The sequence below is a fragment of the Vigna angularis genome, chromosome 11 (genome assembly GCF_016808095.1).
Source record: "Vigna angularis cultivar LongXiaoDou No.4 chromosome 11, ASM1680809v1, whole genome shotgun sequence".
NCBI classification, from domain to species: Eukaryota; Viridiplantae; Streptophyta; class Magnoliopsida; order Fabales; family Fabaceae; genus Vigna; species Vigna angularis.
In genome coordinates, this window is record NC_068980.1 from 21,125,888 (window position 1) to 21,146,336 (window position 20,449).

The following is a 20,449-nucleotide window of genomic DNA, read 5'->3' on the forward strand; positions in this document are numbered from 1 at the left end:
GTTTACAAGGCCATAGTAATCGATTACAAGGGACTGTATGGCCTACACTTGTTTTGTAATCGGTTACAATGACCTTGTAAATGATTACATGTACAAAAATTTGATTTTGTACAAAAACTTGTATTACAGTACCCAGTTGTGAGAACGGTACTCTCCAAAGGCAATTTAAGTATTTTTTTCATATTTCTTCAATGGATGAGATTTCTTTTTAGTGTTTAAGTGTGAGTAGAGCTTGAAAGCTGAGGTTTGGGCAGTCCATGTTGGAGGAAAGACCCAATGTTGGTGTGATGACCAAGTTAGGTGAATTCCTTAAACAAGTGTAGGTCATACAGTCCCTTGTAATCGATTACAATGGTCTTGTAAACGATTACACGTACAAAAATTTGGTTTTGTACAAAAACTTGTACTGCAGAACGTCACTCCCCAAAGGCAATTTGAGTGAGATAACATGCTGTCAACTTTGACCTTTGCTGACTATTTTAATCATAAACTTTCCCACAGAACCTCCAAATGATGTGATTCCTTTTTATAAGAAAATAAACTCAAAACTCTTTCCAATGACTACTAATTTGTTATTTTTGAACATTTGAGTAGGTGCAGTTAATTCCTTAAGGTTAAGGTTTTATATATTCCTGCCACCTCTGACCTTTGCTAGTTGTTTTGCTCATAACTCTTTTCTCCGAACTCCAAACGAGTTGATTCTTGTTTTGTTGGAATGTAGACTCAAAGATTTTTCAAATGACTACTAACTCATAATTTTTAGACCACTTTAGTAGATGTAGTTAATTTCCCAAAAACAACATTTTTCCTAAGCTTCTTACATGAGTTTACTTTTAACGTTTTCTTCCACCACTTGTTTTGGAAGACATATGTATTAAGCATAAGAAGTTCGCAAAAATCTTAAGTTAAACATTGATAAAGAAAACTTTCAATATTCTTAAAGCAATTGAGTCTTAAAAACCTTACAATATTTATGAAGGAATACAGTAATCATAATGCTCCTAATTAAAGTAAATAACACTATACTATATGTTAGTACGTATGATATTTGGATATAATGGGAAAGGGGATTATGATAGGAGGAGAGGAGTTGTATAAATAGTTGTTTGTTTAGTGGAGGGGGACTTTTGACAGTTAGATTGTTAACAAGCTTTGTCCTGTGGAGGGGGTTAAGCCCTTTGTATCTGTAGTTGCACACACCATTCTTTTGTGAATAATACTCAGTTTAATTCCTTTGTCTCTTTTGTGTGTCTGTTACGTGTGGTGTTTGGAGCGTTCTTGATTAGGTTTCTCTTTCGGAAACCTATCAATTGGTCCGACCTGCCAGATCAAGAGGGGTGTGAGATAGTGATGGGGAGCCAAACGGAGGGACGATTGGAGAATCTTGAGATCACAGTGGAAGGGATCAAGGCAGAGACCGCTGCGATACGACACGACATGCAACAATTGATGAGGCTAATGGGTGGAGGAACTAATAATCATGATGGGAACTCTGAAGGGGATAATAGTTTGGTGAACGATAATCACGAGAGACTTGATAATGGGGGATACAACAGAATTGGAGAAAAAGAGTAGACCTACTGGGGTTTGAAGGGCAAGAACCACACAGCTGGAACAACATAGCATAACGCTTCTTTGATATACAGAAAATGGCGGAGGAAGACAAGGTAGAGCTCGCCTACATTAGCATGGAAGGTAGTGCGAGTTATGGGTTTAAGATATGGAAAGACAAAGCCAAGAACCGTTCTTGGTCTAGCTTAAAAGCAGCATTGATAAATCGTTTTGGAGGGGGATTTTGAGGAACTGTGTACGAGCAGTTGGCGACGCTGCGACAAGAAGGGTCGGTGGAGGAATTCACCAGGAGCTTTGAGATATTATTGGGTCATATCGGAGGAACTTGTGTTAGGGTTTTTCCTGGATGGGCTACGGGAAGAAATTAAGGGGCAAGTCCGCATTCAAGATCTTCAAGAATTGGAGGTTGCAGTGAGGATCGCGCGGGACGTGGAAGACGCAATATCCAGAGCGCAGGGAGGAGGTTGGAACGACTTAAAGGTGAACCCAATGGGTACGCAAGCCTCGACAACCATCGTTCAAAGAGAGGTCGAGCGACAGTCAGCGAACCGTTCAGGAGGAATGGAGGCGAGTGCGTCAAACCGAAGAAAAGGTCCGATGACGACGAATAGCGTGAGAGGTGGAACCGTCGGAGGAGGCGACAATCGGGGGAGAATGGTAAGAAATTTACCTTATCCAGAATTTATTAAAAGACGGGAAGAAGATCGATGTTTTCGGTGCGGGGGTCCTTTTGCACCAGGTCACCGTTGTTCGAAGCTTGCGGGTGCTACTCCTGGCGAAAGACGAGGAGGACGAAGGGACAGAAGGAATGAACTAGGATGCGAAGCCCATGGAACTAGTTGCTTGCTCAGCAGAGGGGTTGACACCACCCAGAACCATGAAATTAACAGCGTGAATTGGAGAAAGAAGAGTGGTGGTCCTCATAGACAGTGAGGCCAGCCATAACTATATTAGTTTGAGGGTGGTGGAGGAATGGAAGTTAGCAGTAACTGATACAAACCCATACACGGTGAGCCTTGGGGATGGTCACAAGAGGATATCTCGTGGACGTTGCGAGAAAATTCTAATAAATTTGGGGAAAGCCACCGTGGAGGAGGAATTGTACGTGTTCGAATTGGGGGGAGTAGATGTAATCTTGGGGGTGACATGGCTAGCGAAGCTTGGAAAGGTTATGATCAACTAGGGGGAGATGTCCATGGAATATATGTTGAAGGGTAAGAAGATGACAGTAAAAGGTGATCCAACGCTTTCCAGACAGTTGGTGGAACCCAAAGCCTTGTTGAAATTAGTGGATGCTGAGTCATGGGTACTAATGTGGGATGTGGGCCTAGTGGAGCAGGAGGGGTGCGATGAGTGGACTAGGGATTTGACAAGGGAACAACAAGCTGAATTAAAGACAGTGTTGCAGGCACACTATGGGGTGTTACAGGCACACTACCGAGTATTTCAGGAGGTGCAGGGCTTACCACCACCTCGTGATACAAAGCATCCTTACAGAATAAAATTTGAGATTGAGAAATTGGGTTTGATTGAGAGACAAAAAATTATGGCCAGAAGAGATCTTGAGACTGGTGGTGGGAGAACCAAGAACAATAAAACAGAGGAAAACTACACTGTGCATGAGTCTTCTACTCCTTACGAAGCTGATACCCATTGGACATCCTCGCTGGTTCCTATGTTTGTGGTTGCTAATATTGTTGTTTTTGTTATTTCCATGTACATCAACAATTGTTCCAAGAATAACCTCGGTCTCCAAGGTGGTTGCGTGGCCAAGTTCCTTGGAAGGTTCTCCTTCGAACTTATGCAGGAGAATCTGTTGCTTGGTCCTTCTTCTTCAACATTGACCAAGATGGGAGCCCTTCGGTGGGATAATGTTGGGAACAGGCATCAAGGATGGAGACTTGTCACTTGTATTTGGTTACACACTGGGATTATTCATTTGCTTGCTAACATGTTGAGTCTGGTATTCATTGGGATTCGTATGGAACAACAATTCGGGTTTGTGAGGATTGGAGTTATATACCTGGTGACTATCCAGGATCAATATCCTGAGTTCAACCTTGTGGACAAGGTTGTTGAAGGAGAGGAGGGTAATGTTAGGACATAGGGTATTTGGATATAATGGGAAAGGGGATTAGGATAGGAGGAGAGGAGTTGTATAAATAGTTGTTTGTTTAGTGGAGGGAGACTTTTGGCAGTTAGATTGTTGACAGACTTTGTCCTGTGGAGGGGGTTAAGCCCTTTGTATATGTAGTTGCACAGACCATTCTTTTGTGAATAATACTCAGTTTAATTCCTTTGTCTCTTTTGTGTGCTTGTTACGTGTGGTATTTGGAGCATTCTTGATTAGGTTTCTCTTTCGGAAATCTATCACTATCAAATCTAACTACGAGGTTGTTCATCAAAGCGACTGCGTAAGTAATTAAGTTGTTCCTTAATGTTTCCAACTCAAGTGAAAAATTTCTTTCGATGAAGAGGAAGACTCGTGAGAGTGGAAGCAATGCTCTAGACAAAGTGAAAATGGTGGAGAAAAACGAAGAAGAGTAAAATGCCGCCAACCCGAAAGCAAGGACACTCGACGGCGAAATTTCTTTCGATAGATAGGAAAATCCGTGAGAGTGAAAGCAATGCTCCACACGAAATGAATATGATAGAGAGAGAAGAAGACATAAATAAAAATGGTGGAGAGAGAGAATGTCTCAAATGAAAACTCGAAATAAAAAGAAGAATTTCAAATGTTTTTCCAAAAATACCTCTACAACAAAATGCACCTTTTAATAAAATATTACAAACAAACCAATACAAAAATGTCATTGTTGTAAAAAAGTTGGTTGTAAAAAAGTTGGCAACTATGTGTTGTAAAAGAAACATTTTTCTATTAAATAATCCGGATCTGAAATCACACCGACCCAAATAAAAATGGATGTCCGAAACCAACACTACTTTAGATAACAAGATAAACCTCAGACTCTCTCACTCCAAAATCAAAACCTCCATTTGTTGTTCAGTTATAATATTGTATTCCGTTTCAGATAACACAGCACAATAACAATGGCTTCTCTTCACTCTTCTCTTCTATTGCCTCCGAATCTCCTTTCCCTTACTTCTCCTTCAAGTTCCCCTACTCACATTCTCTTGAATATGAGACCCTCCACCACCCACTTGCGACCCCTTTTCACCACACGGCGTCGTTTTGGGAGACCCTTCGCAGTGGCTGAGCAGGCAACGGTGACGGAGGCCGCAAGAAGGCTCTACGTTGGAAACATTCCCCGCACTGTCAACAACGATGAGCTCGCCAAGATTGTTCAAGAACATGGCGGTGTTGAGAAAGCTGAGGTTTTTAAATTTTCAACCTTTCACCAATTTTAAAGTTTTTTGTTTCCTAGGTTATTAGTTAAAGCTTTTCCTGTGTGGGACTGCGCTGAATTAAGATAATGTTGGGACAAACTTCTGGTTAGGTGTTCTTAAAAAGAAAAATACCAAGAAAAAAAAAGAATTTACTTCTGCAGCTAAACTTAGCTTATGCAAACAAACAACTGTTATTGAAGTAGTGCACTTGTTTTTGCTTATTAAATAAACATAGAAATGGGGTGTTCTTTTTGGTTTTATTTTTATTTGATATTTGAGGGAAAGGTATGTTTTACTAAGTAGTCTGTATCAACTTATAGAATTTTTTCACAAAGCATGATTTGTGTGTATGTGAAAAACAGTGCCAGCTGGGGATTCACTGATGTAGAGCCTAAGGTGAGTTTGAGAGTTGGATTTTGGAAAACCTCTCTGATAAGGATAATAGAAAGGCATTATCCCTTGTAAGATGATGAAAACACGATTAAATATGTTACATAGTAGTGCCCTGCACCCTTTTGAAAAGTAAACTGAAGTTAGAGTACAGTAGCAGTTGAAGAGTAAAACTTACTGAACTATGAAATGTGTACACGAAAAATTGGTATCACCTTTTATGTATTGTTATAGATTCTTTTGTATGTTAAACTGCTCAATGGAATGATTGTAGATGTATTGACATGATCTGAACAATTTAGTGAAGGACCTGCAATACACGAATATCCCTGGGATTCAAAAATACACTAAATACTATAGTATATTGATTAGTGCATTTTATATATCCACAAGTGACAACTTTATTTGTATGGTCTGTCAGAATATATGGGAATCCTTCATCTGTGTACTGTTAACATTTCTTAATGCATGGCTCATAGGTTATGTATGATAAATACTCTGGAAGGAGCCGTCGCTTTGCGTTTGTTACAATGAAAACTGTTGAGGACGCAAATGCTGTGATTGAGAAACTTAACGGCACTGTAAGTTTAATTGCAGAATTTGAAGGAACCTTTAGAAAGATTGTTAATGTTCATTCAGCAGTTTAGACTTTATATCCCTTCAAGGACTTGTGAAATTCATGTTTTCTATGGCAGGAAATTGGAGGGCGTGAGATTAAAGTAAATGTTACTGAAAAACCTTTATCAGCATCAGATTTGCCTTTATCCCAGGCTGAGGAATCTCAATTTATTGACAGTCCCCACAAGGTGTATGTGGGAAATCTAGCCAAGACAGTAACAACTGATACTCTTAAAAAGTTTTTTTCTGAGAAGGGAAAAGTTCTGAGTGCCAAGGTTTCACGGGTCCCTGGTACCTCAAAATCCAGTGGGTATGGTTTTGTTACCTTTTCATCAGAAGAGGATGTAGAAGCTGCAATCTCGTCTTTCAACAATTCTGTAAGTTGTTTACTTCAAGCTTAGATATCCAAATGTACTTAAAATACATGAAACCTTAAATATAGCACCTAGAAGATGCGTTCCCTTGTCAGACCCCCAAATTTTGGGAAACATGCATCAGAAGAAAGAACATGGAGATCATTGGACCACTTGTGCCCATATTGGGTTCCAGTTCTGATGTATAGTTAGTTATGAATCTGACAGTTACGTCAGATTCTATAAATTTTAGTATTGACTGGTCTGAAAAGGGGAGAGAGAAAGATGTTTACAGATTGAGTGTATAGAAAGTAATGTTTGAGAATGGGGTTTTGTGAGAAAGAGAAGGGAACTTTTTTTTTCTTTTAATAAATATTAATTAGTGCATAGCTTTTTAAAATAGAAGAAAACATGATAGATTAGCATAGAATTAGTGTCCTATTCTTTTTACAAATATCTCTATTAATTTAAAAATACAAAGTCTATCCTCCCTTTCTTTTCCTTCTAAAATTCCACATCCAAACTTACTCTTAGGGAGGGAGAGCTAGGAGTCTTGACAATTTCTAGGCAAGAGAGACCTATTGCATTCTGCTGGTCATCTTTCTATTGTGGTTCCTGTGAACTTTACTTGAAGAAAGAATCTAGTTCAGTAAAAATTCCATTATTTGATTCCAGCTTTGTTTATCTTTTTTATAATCTGAACTAGTTCTTACCACTCTTTTTTGCAATCATGCTTATGGATAACAGTGGTGCAGGTCTTATATACTTGCTGTCATCAATGTTACACATGTTATAATGTTGCATACAATCTACTAAGTGAATCAAACATAATCTCATTTTAATTCCTTACCAATCTAAGTTCATCCCAAGAAGACAGGTAATCTGCATCAACTTTTTTTAATATATAAGTAATAAATAAAATGTTTCTTGGCACAACCACAATGCCTGCGTAATTACCTATAGTGTAGCTCAATTGGAAACACACGCTGAATTGTGAGGGAAGAATAGAGTTTGATTCCCACATTACACCCTTGAGGAGGGGTAAAGAGCTCTAATTATGTCTAATTTCTTAATCTATCATTAGTTTCATAATCAGCTCAAATCATCAGAACTTGCGAAGGTACATTAGGGTCTCACTTGAAAATCAAAAGGCCTAATGGTGATTTATAAAGTAAAATAGCGTGCTTAATTTCCATTATCTAGTTTGCTTATAAACATAGAAGTGCACATCCACATTGCTAAAAGAATTATGTAATAGATGGTTCGTTCTCATCTCATCTCGTATGTCTCCCTTTTTGTTATGCTTATCCATGTTGTCTATTAATGATGTTTTGGTCTGGTTTTTTAATATCACTGGATGCTGTAGATTGAAAACGAGACTTTGAACTAGTAATTAGTTTTGCTCTAAATGTTAACTCTGAAAGTGATTTGTTATTTGTCTGATGTCTTGTTGAATGCAGTCATTAGAAGGGCAAAAAATCCGAGTGAACAAGGCATAGAGAATTAGCAATGTTGCTGAGCATTTATCTGACCATGTACTGTCTAGCCAGAAAAAAGTAAACTTTGGGTGAGGCTGAAACCACTAACAAATTTCCTTGTCTCTTTGTATAGCATAAACCTAATCATTTTCAGTTGACAAGGTTCTACAAAAAAAAATAGTGGTTAATGCTTCTTGTAGACATTTCACCTTGCTATTTCTTCATCTTCATGTTGTTGCTCCCTTCTACTCTACTCTGGTGATGTAACTCTTGTTTATATATGCATGTATTCAATTCCATTTTTGTCTGAATTTGAGTTACCATAAAAACTGCACCAAGCATGCCTCCAATTTTTCCGATTATTGCTCTTTCTTAGATAATACCAATCTATCATATATTAAGTATTCTTGACAATGTTCTGTTTGGAAATAATTTTCTTTGGTTTATGAATCGTTTTGTACTTAAGTTTACCATTAGTGTTGCCAATGAATAGGGGTGGCAAAACAATCCATTTATTCATCATTTGTGGTGTTCATCTTCTACAAATAAATCTATTTAATGCATCCATTAAAGAAATATATATATATATATATATATATATATATATATATATATATATATATATATATATAACTAAAATACTCTTTGGTGCTAATTTTTGTAGAAATTATTCAATGTGGTCTCCCTTTTTTTTTCAATTAAGTCCCAAGTGGTTAAAACGTTACAATTAGGTACTTTCTATCATATTTATAGAAACGATGTTAAAGACATGTCATGTGGGAGTAGGACTGAACAAAAACATGTATCTGACCGAATCTGTAGTAAATTTAAGCATACAGTCAAGTTAGTTTGGATAAGTCAGTAATGTTGAATAAATAAAATTGAGTAAAATGGTAATTGTGGTCAGGTTGTTGGAATTTTATGGATATCCCACTTGGTTTGAATTTTTATTTTAATAGTTATAAATTTCTAAATTTATTTTAAATTTTAAATTTTAAATTTATTTTTAATATGATGTTATTTTGTTAAAATTTAGTAGTAATTTATATAAAATCATAGTTAATTTTATAATCATTAATAAAATTATACATGTCATTTAAACATTCACTATTAAAAATAAAAATATTTTTTTCATTGAAAATTTTAATTTAAAATAAATTCACAATTTGAAAAATCTGATGAAAGTAACCTAGAACCCGAATAATCTAAATCAACTAACCTGAAAGATTAAATAGTTAGAATATGAATTTTAAAATATTAATTTTTGGTATAGTAGACTTGGTTAGGTTGGTCTGAATTCGATACAACCTGATTGATGCTCATCCTTACATGTGAGTTCTTTTTTTTTTCTTGTTATTTTTTTTTTTAGTTTTTGTGTTCACTTGTTAGATTTGTGTTGTGTCACTTACACTTGTTAATCAAGTGAACTTAAAGTCTCAAAGGTGCTATTTTCTTATGATGTCCAAACAGTGTCATTGTGATAGCTATAATCTAGATTATTGAGTTGTTATATGTTGTGAGTTAAACTACATTATTCTTAAAATCAATTTAATCACAAAAATTTTTTGAAATAAAAAATAAGACAAATATCTTAAAATGTGTCAGGTAAGGATAATTGTGTGTAACATTACCTTTGCTTGAAAATATTAAAGTGTATTTCAAGCTTTTATATATATATATATATATATATATATATATATATATATATATTGTAAGTCTTGTATGGGTGAATTTTGGAATTCTGACTATTGATATTTTAGTGAAATTTTAGCTCACCTTGCTAGAAATTGGATTGAATTCTTAAATAATCCAGTAAATTTGGTGTTTTTTTGCTTTCTTTTTATCATCTTTTTAGTATCTTGATAATTGTAAAGGTTCAAAAAACTAAGATTTTACTGTACATCATGTTAATTGATTAAATATGTTTAAAAAATTGTTTTTAAAGTTTAAAATGAACTAATTTTTTTTAAAAAACAACTCAAACCCCCTTTTGGTTTATGATTATTAACTAAAACTATTTTAACATATGAAGAACTGAATTTTAAGCCTAACCCAACCTTACAAGACTAGCTTATAAGATGAGGTTTGCATTCACTTATATACTATAAAATTGTGTTATGTATAATTGATGTGAGATCTTCAACACTCCTCACGATAAGGCATATGCATATCGAACGTGACATTAGTTCTTAATGAATGGTTCAATAATAGCCTAATAGCGAATGGAATAGTAGATCTAACAAACATCATTTTTTATACGATTCTAATCCATGACTTTAATATCATGTTAAAAAGTGAATTTTAAGTATAATTCAATATAACAAAATCGATTTGTAAAATGAGGTTTGCACCTGCTTACATACTCTGATAGAGATCTTCGCAGATCTCTTCTTCTGTTATTACCGAACGGTGGATAACAGGATCTTGCCGAGCGGCTGCAGATAGCTGAAGACTATCGAACGACTGCAGACTACCGAACGATGGACACTCGAAAGTCGTTCGGTTACAGTGATATATAATAGTTTTGTTAATTCTGTTTTCTTTTCCAATCTTCCTCTTTGTATATATTCTTTGCTTTCGCTGTACCTAATACACTTACTACTGATATTCATTCACAATTATGCTTTCTCTAGAGTTCTTGTTTTCTCTTTTCTCAAACACTCACATGGTATCAGAAGAAAGACAGTAATTCGGGTTCTTTCTTTGCCCCTTTCTTCATCTCCAGATTTCTTCTCATGGCAACCTCAATTTCTACCACCGATCATCGTTCTAATCCTGCCCACCCTCTTTTTCTTCATCATGGTGAGAACCCAACCCTTGTTCTTGTTAATCCTCCTCTCTCTGACACCAATTATCAACAATGAAGGCATGATATGCTTGTCGCTCTTGAAACCAAGAACAAAGATAAATTCATTTTTGGTACTCTTTCTTGCCCTCCTCCTGATGATGTTCTTCATGAAGCCTGGAACAGATGCAACAAGATGGTGATCTCATGGCTAACGCGTTCCATGACTCTAGCCATCAAACAATCTGTTATATGAATGGATTCTGCGTACGAGATTTGGAACGGTCTTGTCCAATGTTTTTCTCATGGTGATAAGTTTCACATCGCTGATTTCCAAGAAGAACTTCACTCTTGTAAACAAGGTGATTCTATTGTCTCTCAGTATTATACTCGTCTTCAAATAATTTGGAAAGAACTTTCTTTGTACAAGACCATTATTGTTTGCACCTGCACTTCTCCTTGTAATTGTGGCTTATTGACCAAGATTCAACAAGAGCGCAACGATCATTTTGTCATCAAGTTTCTTCGTGGATTAAACGATGAATTTTTCCAAGTTCGTTCTCAGATTATGCTAATGGAACCTATGTCGACTCTCCCTAAAACTTTTCCTTTGGTCCTTCAACAAGAACGGGAATTTCATAATTCCTCCTCACAAATTCCACAAGATTCCATGGCTAGTTTCAATTTCCAGGACCCTCAGAGCAAGACTTCTAATCCTTCTCGTGGTGCGTTTCTTGGTGGTCGTGGCAGTAAATTTGGTGGTCGTGCTAAATACTGTGATCACTGTAAAAGAACAAATCACACCTCTGAAAATTGTTGGATCAAATATGGCCTTCCTCAAGGTTATAAACCAACCATCAAACAAAAGTTTGCTCCCTCCAATCCCTCTGCCAATCTTACTGATGTTGTTTCACACACCTCCAATGACTCCTCTGCTTATACAACCCAAGTTTAATGTAGTTTTTCTAAGGAACAATATGATGTTATTCTTGGATTGTTGAAACAGTCTCAACCTTATACTCCTAGGATGGCCAACGTCAATCAATGCACTCCACAGTCATCAGGTTCTCCTTTTACACCCAGTTTTTCTTCTTGGATTATAGATAGTGGAGCTACTGATCATATATGTTCTTCAAAATTTCCTTTTAATTCTTTACATCATATCCCTCATATTTCTATACGTTTACCAAATCACAGTTTCGTTACTGCTAAATTCTCAGGGACTGTTAATTTAGGCAATTTGGTTTTGCACAATACTCTATTTGTTCCCAATTTCTCTGTTCATCTTATTTCTATTTCTAAACTGTTACATTCAAATAATTGTTTCATTATCTTTCATCAAAATAATTGTCTCATTGTGCAGATGAATACTTACCAGACGATTGAAGTAGCTAAAAACTACCACAAACTCTTTTATCTCCTTAATAATAATACCATTAGTACTTCATAATTAAATGTCTTTCATTTTGTTTTTCCTAATAGCTCTAGTGATTCTGGTAATTTGTGGCACATGAAACTTGGCCATCCTTCAAATAAATTTTTCCAGACATTAGCTTCCCAATATTCTGATATTTCTTTTCAATCTATTGATGCTTGTGCTTTTGCTAAACAAAAACGTCTTCAATTTTCTCTTAGCAAAACTGAATCTCCATGTTTCTTTCATCTCATTCATGTTGATATTTGGGGCCCATTTCTATTATTTCCATTGATGGATATAAATATTTTTTGACCATTGTTGATGACTATAGTCGTTTCACATGGCTTCTTCTTTTGAAACACAAATCTGACATCAAATGTTTACTTCCAAACTTCATTCTTTTAACTGAAAACCAGTTTTCTTGTAAACTTAAAATTATAAGATATGACAATGGAAAATATTTTCTTCTTAATGATTTTTATTCTACCAAAGGCATTTTTCATGAAACTATTTGTGTTGCTACTCCTCAACAAAATGGCATTGTTGAAAGGAAGCATCAACACATTCTCAATGTTTGTCGATCTCTTCTATTTCAATCCAAAGTTCCAAAAAAATTTTGGTCTTATTCTATAAAGCTTGCCATTCATATTATTAAAAGACTGCCAACCCCTTTTCTTCAAAATAAATCTCCTTATGAACTAGTTTATTCCACCAAACCTGATTTTTCAAATCTAAAAGTTTTTGGATGCTTATCATACTCCAGCTCTGTTATTGCAGGTCGCACAAAACTTGATTCCAGAAGCAAGAAATGCATTTTTCTTGGATACAAATCTAGAACCAAAGGGTTTGTGTTGTATGATTTGCATTCACACTTTACTATTGTTTCACAAAATGTCATTTTTCATGAACATATTTTTTCATATCAAACTTCTTTAACTTCACCTTCATCTCCTACACATGATGATATTTCTGATGTTATTCCTTTTGATTTTCCCAATATGGCACGTGTTTCCACTGCCCCAAATTATCCAACTAGTAACACTTCTAATCATACTTCTAATAGTGTCATTATTCCTACCTACTGTTGTACAAAGAGTTTCTCTTAGAAACAAAAGTAGACCTAAATATTTAGATCATTACTACTGTGGTACTATTTCTAGCATTCCCTCATCTCATACTACCCCGTATCATATGCATTTGTTCCTTTCTTATGATAATTGCTCTTCTAATCATGCTTCTTGTTGTCATAATATTTCTGCACAAGTTGAACCATCTTCTTTTAAAGAGGCAAGCAAGTTTGAATGTTGGCAGCAGACTATGAATTCTAAACTTTGTGCTCTTGAAAGAAACCAAACATGGACTTTGGTGAATCTCCCTGCTGGTAAGAAACCCATCAGTTGTCGTTGGGTTCATCGTATGAAGCATAAACTGGATGGCTCTATTGACAGATATAAAGCTCGTTTAGTGGCAAGAGGTTTCACTTAAATTGAAGGCTTGGACTATTATGAAACTTTTTCCCCTGTTGTTAAAATCACGACTGTTCGTCTTGTGCTTGCTCTAGCTGCTATCAACCAATGGTTTCTTAATCATTTAGATGTTGACAATGCCTTTCTCCATGGTGATTTAACTGAAGATATATACATGAAGCCTTCCCCTGGTCTCTGTCCATCTACTCCTGATCTTGTTTGCAAGCTTCAAAAGTCTCTTTATGGTTTAAATCAAGCTAGGAGAAATTGGAATCACAAACTCACATTAGAATTACTTTCTATTAGGTATACACAAAGTTCAACTAACCACTCTTTATTTATCAAACATACTCCCTCTACTATCACCATTATTCTGGTATATGTTGATGATATCCTTCTATCTGGAAATAACTTGTCTGAAATCACTATTGTCAAAGATCACCTCCACAACAAGTTTCACATTAAAAATCTTGGAGATCTCAAATATTTTTTAAGATTCGAAATTTCTAGATCTCAAGTTGGATTATGTATCAATCAGAGAAAATATTGTCTTGAATTGATTTCTGAAGCTGGTATGCTGGGTTGTAAACCTGCTCCAACACCTGTTGATCCTTTTGTTAAACTTCATGTTTATGAAGGTCCTCTCACAGATCCTTCTTCTTACTGGCGTCTTATTGGACGATTACTCTATCTCACTAATACGCGGCCCGACATTGCTTTTGTTGTCCAACAACTTAGCCAGTTTGTTTCTACTCCTCGTCAACCACATATGCAACAAACCATGAGGATCATTAGATACTTAAAGAATGCTCCTGGTTCTGGTCTGTTATATATTGCTGATAATTCCTTCCGCGTTCATGCATACTCTGATTCTGATTGGGCTGCTTGTGCTACCACTAGAAGATCCCTCTCTGGTTTTTGTGTTTTTCTTGGAACTGCTCTTATTTCTTGGAAGTCAAAGAAACAAACCACCATTTCCAAATCTTCTTTTGAAGCCGAATACAGGTCCTTAGCTTCTCTAACTTGTGAACTGCAATGGCTGCAATATCTTTTAAAAGATCAAAATATACCGTGCTCGACACCTTACTCAGTCTATTGTGACAACAAATTTGCTATCCACATTTCCAAGAATCCCACCTTTCATGAAAGAACCAAGCATATAGATATAGACTGTCACATTACTAGACAAAAGCTTCAAGATTGTCTCATCAAGCTTCTTCATGTTAATTCTACCAATCAAGTTGCGGATGTTTTCACCAAGTCTCTTTATCCTTCTCCTTTTAATACTATTACTTCCAAGCTAAACATGCATAATATCCATGTTCATCTTGAGGGAGGGTGATAGAGATCTTCACATATCTCTTCTTATGTTATTATCAAACGGTGGATAACATGATATTGTCGAGTGGCTGCAGAGAGCTGAATACTATCGAACGGCTGAAGACTACCGAACGGCTACAGACTACCGAACGACTGAAGACTACTGAACGGTGGACACTCGGAAGCCGTTTGGTTACAGTGTTATAGAATAGTTTTGTTAATTCTGTTTTCTTTTTCAATCTACCTCTTTGTATATATTCTTTGCTTCCGCTGTACCTAATACACTTACTACTGATATTCATTGACAATTATTCTTTCTTTGGAGTTCTTGTTTTCTCTTTTCTCAAACACTCATACACTCTGACCTTATCTCTAGTTAATGTGGAGTTGTCATCACATGCTCGTCATGTTGAGGTATATAAATCTTGAGCATGAAATTTAACAGAGTCATGTGTTGTCACATATATATTGTCTTGTATTCAATTCAATTTTTATATTTATTTTGTGATTCAATTTAGTTCTAATTTTTTCTTTCTTTAAATGGAAGATGATTGTCTCTTTCCAAAATATAATTGAATTCAATTTACTTATTAATATTTATTTTGCAGTAGAAGTTTTTCAGTTATATTCTTCTACATTAATTAAATATATATATATATATATATATATATATATTAATATTTAAAAATGACATTATTATATATTTATTAAAATTATTTCTATTTAATATTTATTTCATAAATATATACTACTTTTTTACATATATTAATAAATATAAAATAATTTTTCTTTATTTTAGTTTCTAGTATGTAAATTACAAATTACACTACTATATTAATATACTATTTTAACTTAGGGTTGAAAAGTGATCACAAATGTTTATTATAATTTTTCTAATTTTATATTATTTTATAATGGAAGTGTTTTATTCACATACACATAGTCAAGGTATTTTTATAAATTTTATAAATTAAATAATTTATAATAATAAAACAAGTTTTATAATTTATTTTTTATTTATAGTAAATTGAATTTAACCATGTCTTGAAAAGAGACAATATTGTTATATTCTAAGAAAATTAAGATTAAATTAAATTAAATAAATATAAATACTAAATTCAATATAAACAATGCTAATTAGGATTGACAAGTGACGCTTACATTGACATGTGGTACTATTAACTGACATGAATAACATTGACATGTGGTACTATCACGTGACATTAATAGTTTTACATGACATAACATATACCTGACACATACAAAAAAATGAGTTGGCACGTGACATGTTTTTAATGCTATATGTACAAATTTAATAAAAAACACTAATTGAATTGTTTTAACCAAAAATTAAGACTTAATTGAAAAAAAAGCACCACGTTAAATATTTTCAACAAAAATTGAGATCAAAAGAGTATTTTAGCCTATAAAAAAATGTATCAAATTAATTCAATTAACTTTACGAATGAAATATGTAACAACGTAAGAGAATAGACTATTTATACTCTCCTGAGAACCTATCAGTTTAGTATTAAGCATACCTGTCACAAAGATAAAAGAAATGTATGCAAAATCATATAATAAAGTGTAGTACAGTCTTGTCACCAATTTCTAAGGTTATTCAAAACACACAAGTTACTAAAATTCTTTAAAATTGTGAAACATACATTACATCATATAAATATATACATTCCTTCATAGAACTCTAAGAACGTCCCTTAGCCTACTGGTTTGTATCATTGGAAAAGAGACACAAACAACCAACAAACAAAAGAGAGTAAGCTAATGATAACTTAGACATTAACATACAATTATTATATAAAGATCTAAATCAAAGTATCGAGTATTCACATCACAAAACTATTCTCATCCATTAACAAAAATATGACATAGACTCAATTATTTGGATTTACAAATCCACTTGGACTCTAAAAGCTTAACTTTGTCATGTAAAATGAAATTCCTCAATGTTACAATTTCAGTAATGGTACATGGTCCCTTTCTCTCATGACAAAAATGAGTTAACTTATAGCTTAATAAAAAAGGGATCCACGACCCTATAAGTAGCTATAAGAACCTTTTTTCCTCTTCATCACCTATACTCAATCCTTTATATAAGTTTGTGAATCTAGTAAAGTGTAACGATAACTTCCAAATAGTGTCCCTAGTAAATGCATGACACTAGACTAACATGTCATACCATTCCTCATTAGGAATTACATGACCAAACAATTCAAACACATCCAATTCAGATATAACACTCCGTACCTGATGACACCTCATTGAATAATTCAATTTACCTCATGCATAATCTCCTCATCAAGTTACATATCCACAAAACCTTTATTCTTACAAGTATTTTCAACAATGACAACATTATATTCAAATAACTTAATACATTATCTGTTAGAAAATGTGAATGGAATGTTTCGTGGGTGGACAATAACCAAGAGGGGGGGATTAGATTTTAGATTTCCTTTTAAAAAACAATACATATAATCACTTCATAACAAAACAAGCAAATAAAATAGAAAGAGTATAAGGAAAGAGAAGTTTGAACAAGTGATTTTTATACTAATTTAGATCAAAAGATCCTCCGTCCAATTGTTACAATACAAAGTTACAACACAAAGTTACAACACAAAGTTGAGTAAAAGTTTAGAGTACACCTCTCTTGACAACATATGAACAACACTTCCTTTTGATACACAAAAGAATGAACAAGTTTACTTTGCTACAACATATATGCTTTTCACTTACACGCACTAAGACAAACACTTCCTTCTACCAACACAAAGTTCACAAACTCACACTTAAAGCACAAAGAGGTTTAAGTAAAAGCACTTGAGTTTTTAGAAATATTAAGTAAGTTTAAAGTGCTCATAAACAAGGTATTTATAGGATTTGTTTGACGTTAGGTCATAAGACAAATAGTCTTTTTGCAACTGTCGTTGATAATCGATCATCTTAAGTAATAATCAATTATTAGCGAATTATTTTGAAAGTTATTTTTTTCGAGATAATCAATTATACCAAGTGATAATCAATTATTCTAGAGAACCTTTCCGTTTTTTATTTTAATTGGGATAATCGATTATCCCAAGTTATAATTGATCATTCTAGTGAGTTTCTAAAATAATGCTTTACTTTGATTTTTTTGTGTGCATATTGTTATTCTAACTATTCTACTATTACAAATGAAGTATTACAAAAGCTTTGTTCTTAAGCAATCCACTGAACATCAATTTTCTCTTGTCTTTAAGTACTTCATCATCAAAATTCTTTTGAGTTGAATTCAGCTTGTTGTTAAAAATCTCCTTTTTTTTATGATGATCAAAATCCTTATGTAAAGCTTTTGTGAATACTTGCATATTTACAACTTAGATAGGAAAACAATATTAAAGGAGTGTATTGCTTTAAAACTTAACCTACTTCTCCCCCTTTTTTTTATCAGAATAAAAAACAGAAGTGTTCCCGTAAAAACATTTTTAAACTAAATAGAAGCCCCCTCTCAAAATATTAATTAAATTATCAAGAAACTCCCCTTAATTAAACAGTGTAGGTAAAATATAAAGACTAAGCAAAAAAAAAAATTGCATTAACCCATAAATAATGTTACATTTAATCCTTAACACTAGATTCATCATCATAATCTTTCTCTAATTTAAGCTCTGTATTGGTTAAACTATTGTGTATGTTATTAAGTAAGTAAGTCACACACTTTTTCATGTCTAACTTCTTGAGGTGAAAGATGCATGCCCAATGGCTTGGAGGTTGAACTTTTCTCCCATCCTCCTATAGAGGTTGGCAATATTGTCTTCCATAGATGAAGATGATCCTTTAAAAGTTATTGATGGTTCAACTACATTTGTTGCATCATGCATTTCATCCATAAGACTTTTGGTGAGTAAGAGGGATTTTAGCTCTGTAAGAATAAATGACTGGTAAACTCTTTGAGGTGGTACAAATGGTAAACTTCATCCGTAAGTCTCTCTAAGAAGCAATGGGAAGTAAACTCCTTTAAGACTCTAAGAGTAGTGATGAGTTATAACTCTTGTGGTGAACGAATGGTTGGTTTGCTACACATATGAGTTACAATTGAGAACCTGATATTTGTTTAGGAGAATAAAAGGCTGAAAACTCTGTAAGAGGGTGTAAGAGTTACAAAAGTAGTTTATCAAGTGATTTTGTATGAGTTGATGCCTTGCGTTGAGACCATTTGTGTGTTAAACTAATGAATGAGATTATGAGTGGTTGCATTGTTGTTTTGAAAACATGTTTTGAGATAAAATATGGTCATGGATCAAGGAGAATGTTGGTTAAGAGATATGGTGTGATTTTTATATTGTTTAGTTGTAAATTGCGATTATAAGATTTATTGTTTTTATATTAGTTCATATTTTTTGTTTGTGTGTGATTGCGATGATCATACTTTTATACACAAAGAGATCATAAAACATTCGGAAATGTAGATGTACAATGGTTAGAAGAGGCAATGTGATTTTAGTAGAAAAAGTTTTATTTTGTTTAGTCTCATGTTTTTCCTTTTAAAATATTTCTAAAATAATATTTTTTTCATTGAGATTTTAAATAAAGGAATGGAATTTTATTTTAGTTATATAATTTGTATTAATTATAAATTATAGGAAAAGAAAAACTGAGATGATAGATAACTTTAATTCTTTTAATTTGTAATTAAATTAATTGGACAAAAAGAAATCAAGAATAAAAATGGACGTTCAATTTGTTATCTTATCTTGTTTCAGATAAGAGAATTACATAACAATTAGTAAAATTTTAAAATTCCTTTTATCTATAAAATCGAATAACAATAAAATTAGTAACAAAATATTGAACTATACAATATTTCATTCTTCTCCAGCTTTTATAGTTTTTAAATGACTTTTTTATCCTTTTAAAATTTAATGAGTTGTTTTATAATTTTTTAAATAATACAACAATAATTATTTTTTTTAATAATTTTAATTGAAAGCTGACAATAATAGTTGCAAATATATATGTTTTTCTTTCCAAAAATATAATTACAAGTTACTATATTTTAGGGTTATTTTATACAAGTTACTATATTTTAGGGTTATTTTATACAGTGGGTTGAAAATAGAAATAGTAATAGTAATCAAATACAAAAGAAAAACTGAATGCAACTACAAATATTACTTCTACTTTTATTTTTTCAGAATTTAAATCATAATTTATTACATTTTTTTAGTTGATACCAATGTCAAAGTAAAAAAAAAAAAATTACTAAATTTCATACTAAAGTCTTAAAATTGCATTCCTACAAAATAATTATGAAAGGATTTTTTTTATAATATTGTAATTACATAATGAAACACTTCTAAATTTTCATCAAAATAAAAATAAAATTTGATTAAAATATACATAAAAATAAAATATATTTAAATAATAATATATAATTATAATTTTTTATTGATAGTTCTTTTATAAAACAAAAACTAAAAAAATTATTAATAAATATTAAGACATAGAAAGTAAAAGAAATAAAATAACATTTATAAAATCTAAACTCCATGATTTATATATATATATATATTATATTATATTATAGGTTATTTCTGATTTTCATTAATTTTCTTAATCCTACATTTATTTTTGTTATATTGATGTTGTCAGAAACATATTCTGTCTGAATAAGGGTCGATTTTAACCTGATATAAAAG

General features: G+C 33.1%; 3 protein-coding genes across 4 annotated transcripts; all 3 read left to right on the top strand.

The window, feature by feature from the left end:
* The first annotated feature begins 2,767 nt into the window (after positions 1-2,767).
* LOC108332643 (RHOMBOID-like protein 2) lies at positions 2,768-3,796 on the top strand. Its single transcript, XM_017567961.2, has one exon. The coding sequence runs from the start codon at positions 2,768-2,770 to the stop codon at positions 3,677-3,679; it is 912 nt and encodes a 303-aa protein (XP_017423450.1). The 3' UTR covers positions 3,680-3,796.
* Positions 3,797-4,523: 727 nt separating this feature from the next.
* LOC108333160 (30S ribosomal protein 2, chloroplastic) lies at positions 4,524-8,058 on the top strand. Of its 2 annotated transcripts, XM_017568510.2 has the most exons (4): positions 4,530-4,908; positions 5,790-5,891; positions 6,006-6,305; positions 7,742-8,058. In XM_017568510.2, the coding sequence occupies exons 1-4, from the start codon at positions 4,624-4,626 to the stop codon at positions 7,778-7,780; spliced, it is 726 nt and encodes a 241-aa protein (XP_017423999.1). In that variant the 5' UTR covers positions 4,530-4,623; the 3' UTR covers positions 7,781-8,058. The 2 variants fall into 2 exon arrangements, with proteins under 2 accessions (XP_052727151.1, XP_017423999.1); XM_052871191.1 differs by lacking the exon at positions 5,790-5,891 and having other exon boundaries at positions 4,524-4,908.
* A 2,742-nt stretch (positions 8,059-10,800) lies between these two features.
* LOC108332642 (uncharacterized) lies at positions 10,801-11,499 on the top strand. Its single transcript, XM_017567960.1, has one exon. The coding sequence runs from the start codon at positions 10,801-10,803 to the stop codon at positions 11,497-11,499; it is 699 nt and encodes a 232-aa protein (XP_017423449.1).
* The last annotated feature ends 8,950 nt before the right edge of the window (positions 11,500-20,449 follow it).

Excerpts from the sequence above, each read along its gene's own strand:
- LOC108332642 (XM_017567960.1), top strand. The coding sequence starts at position 10,801 with ATGGATTCTGCGTACGAGATTTGGAACGGTCTTGTCCAATGTTTTTCT.
- LOC108333160 (XM_017568510.2), top strand. The coding sequence starts at position 4,624 with ATGGCTTCTCTTCACTCTTCTCTTCTATTGCCTCCGAATCTCCTTTCC. Across the intron at positions 4,909-5,789 it reads GCGGTGTTGAGAAAGCTGAG|GTTATGTATGATAAATACTC; the intron begins GTTTTTAAATTT and ends CATGGCTCATAG. Across the intron at positions 5,892-6,005 it reads TTGAGAAACTTAACGGCACT|GAAATTGGAGGGCGTGAGAT; the intron begins GTAAGTTTAATT and ends TTTCTATGGCAG.
- LOC108332643 (XM_017567961.2), top strand. The coding sequence starts at position 2,768 with ATGGAATATATGTTGAAGGGTAAGAAGATGACAGTAAAAGGTGATCCA.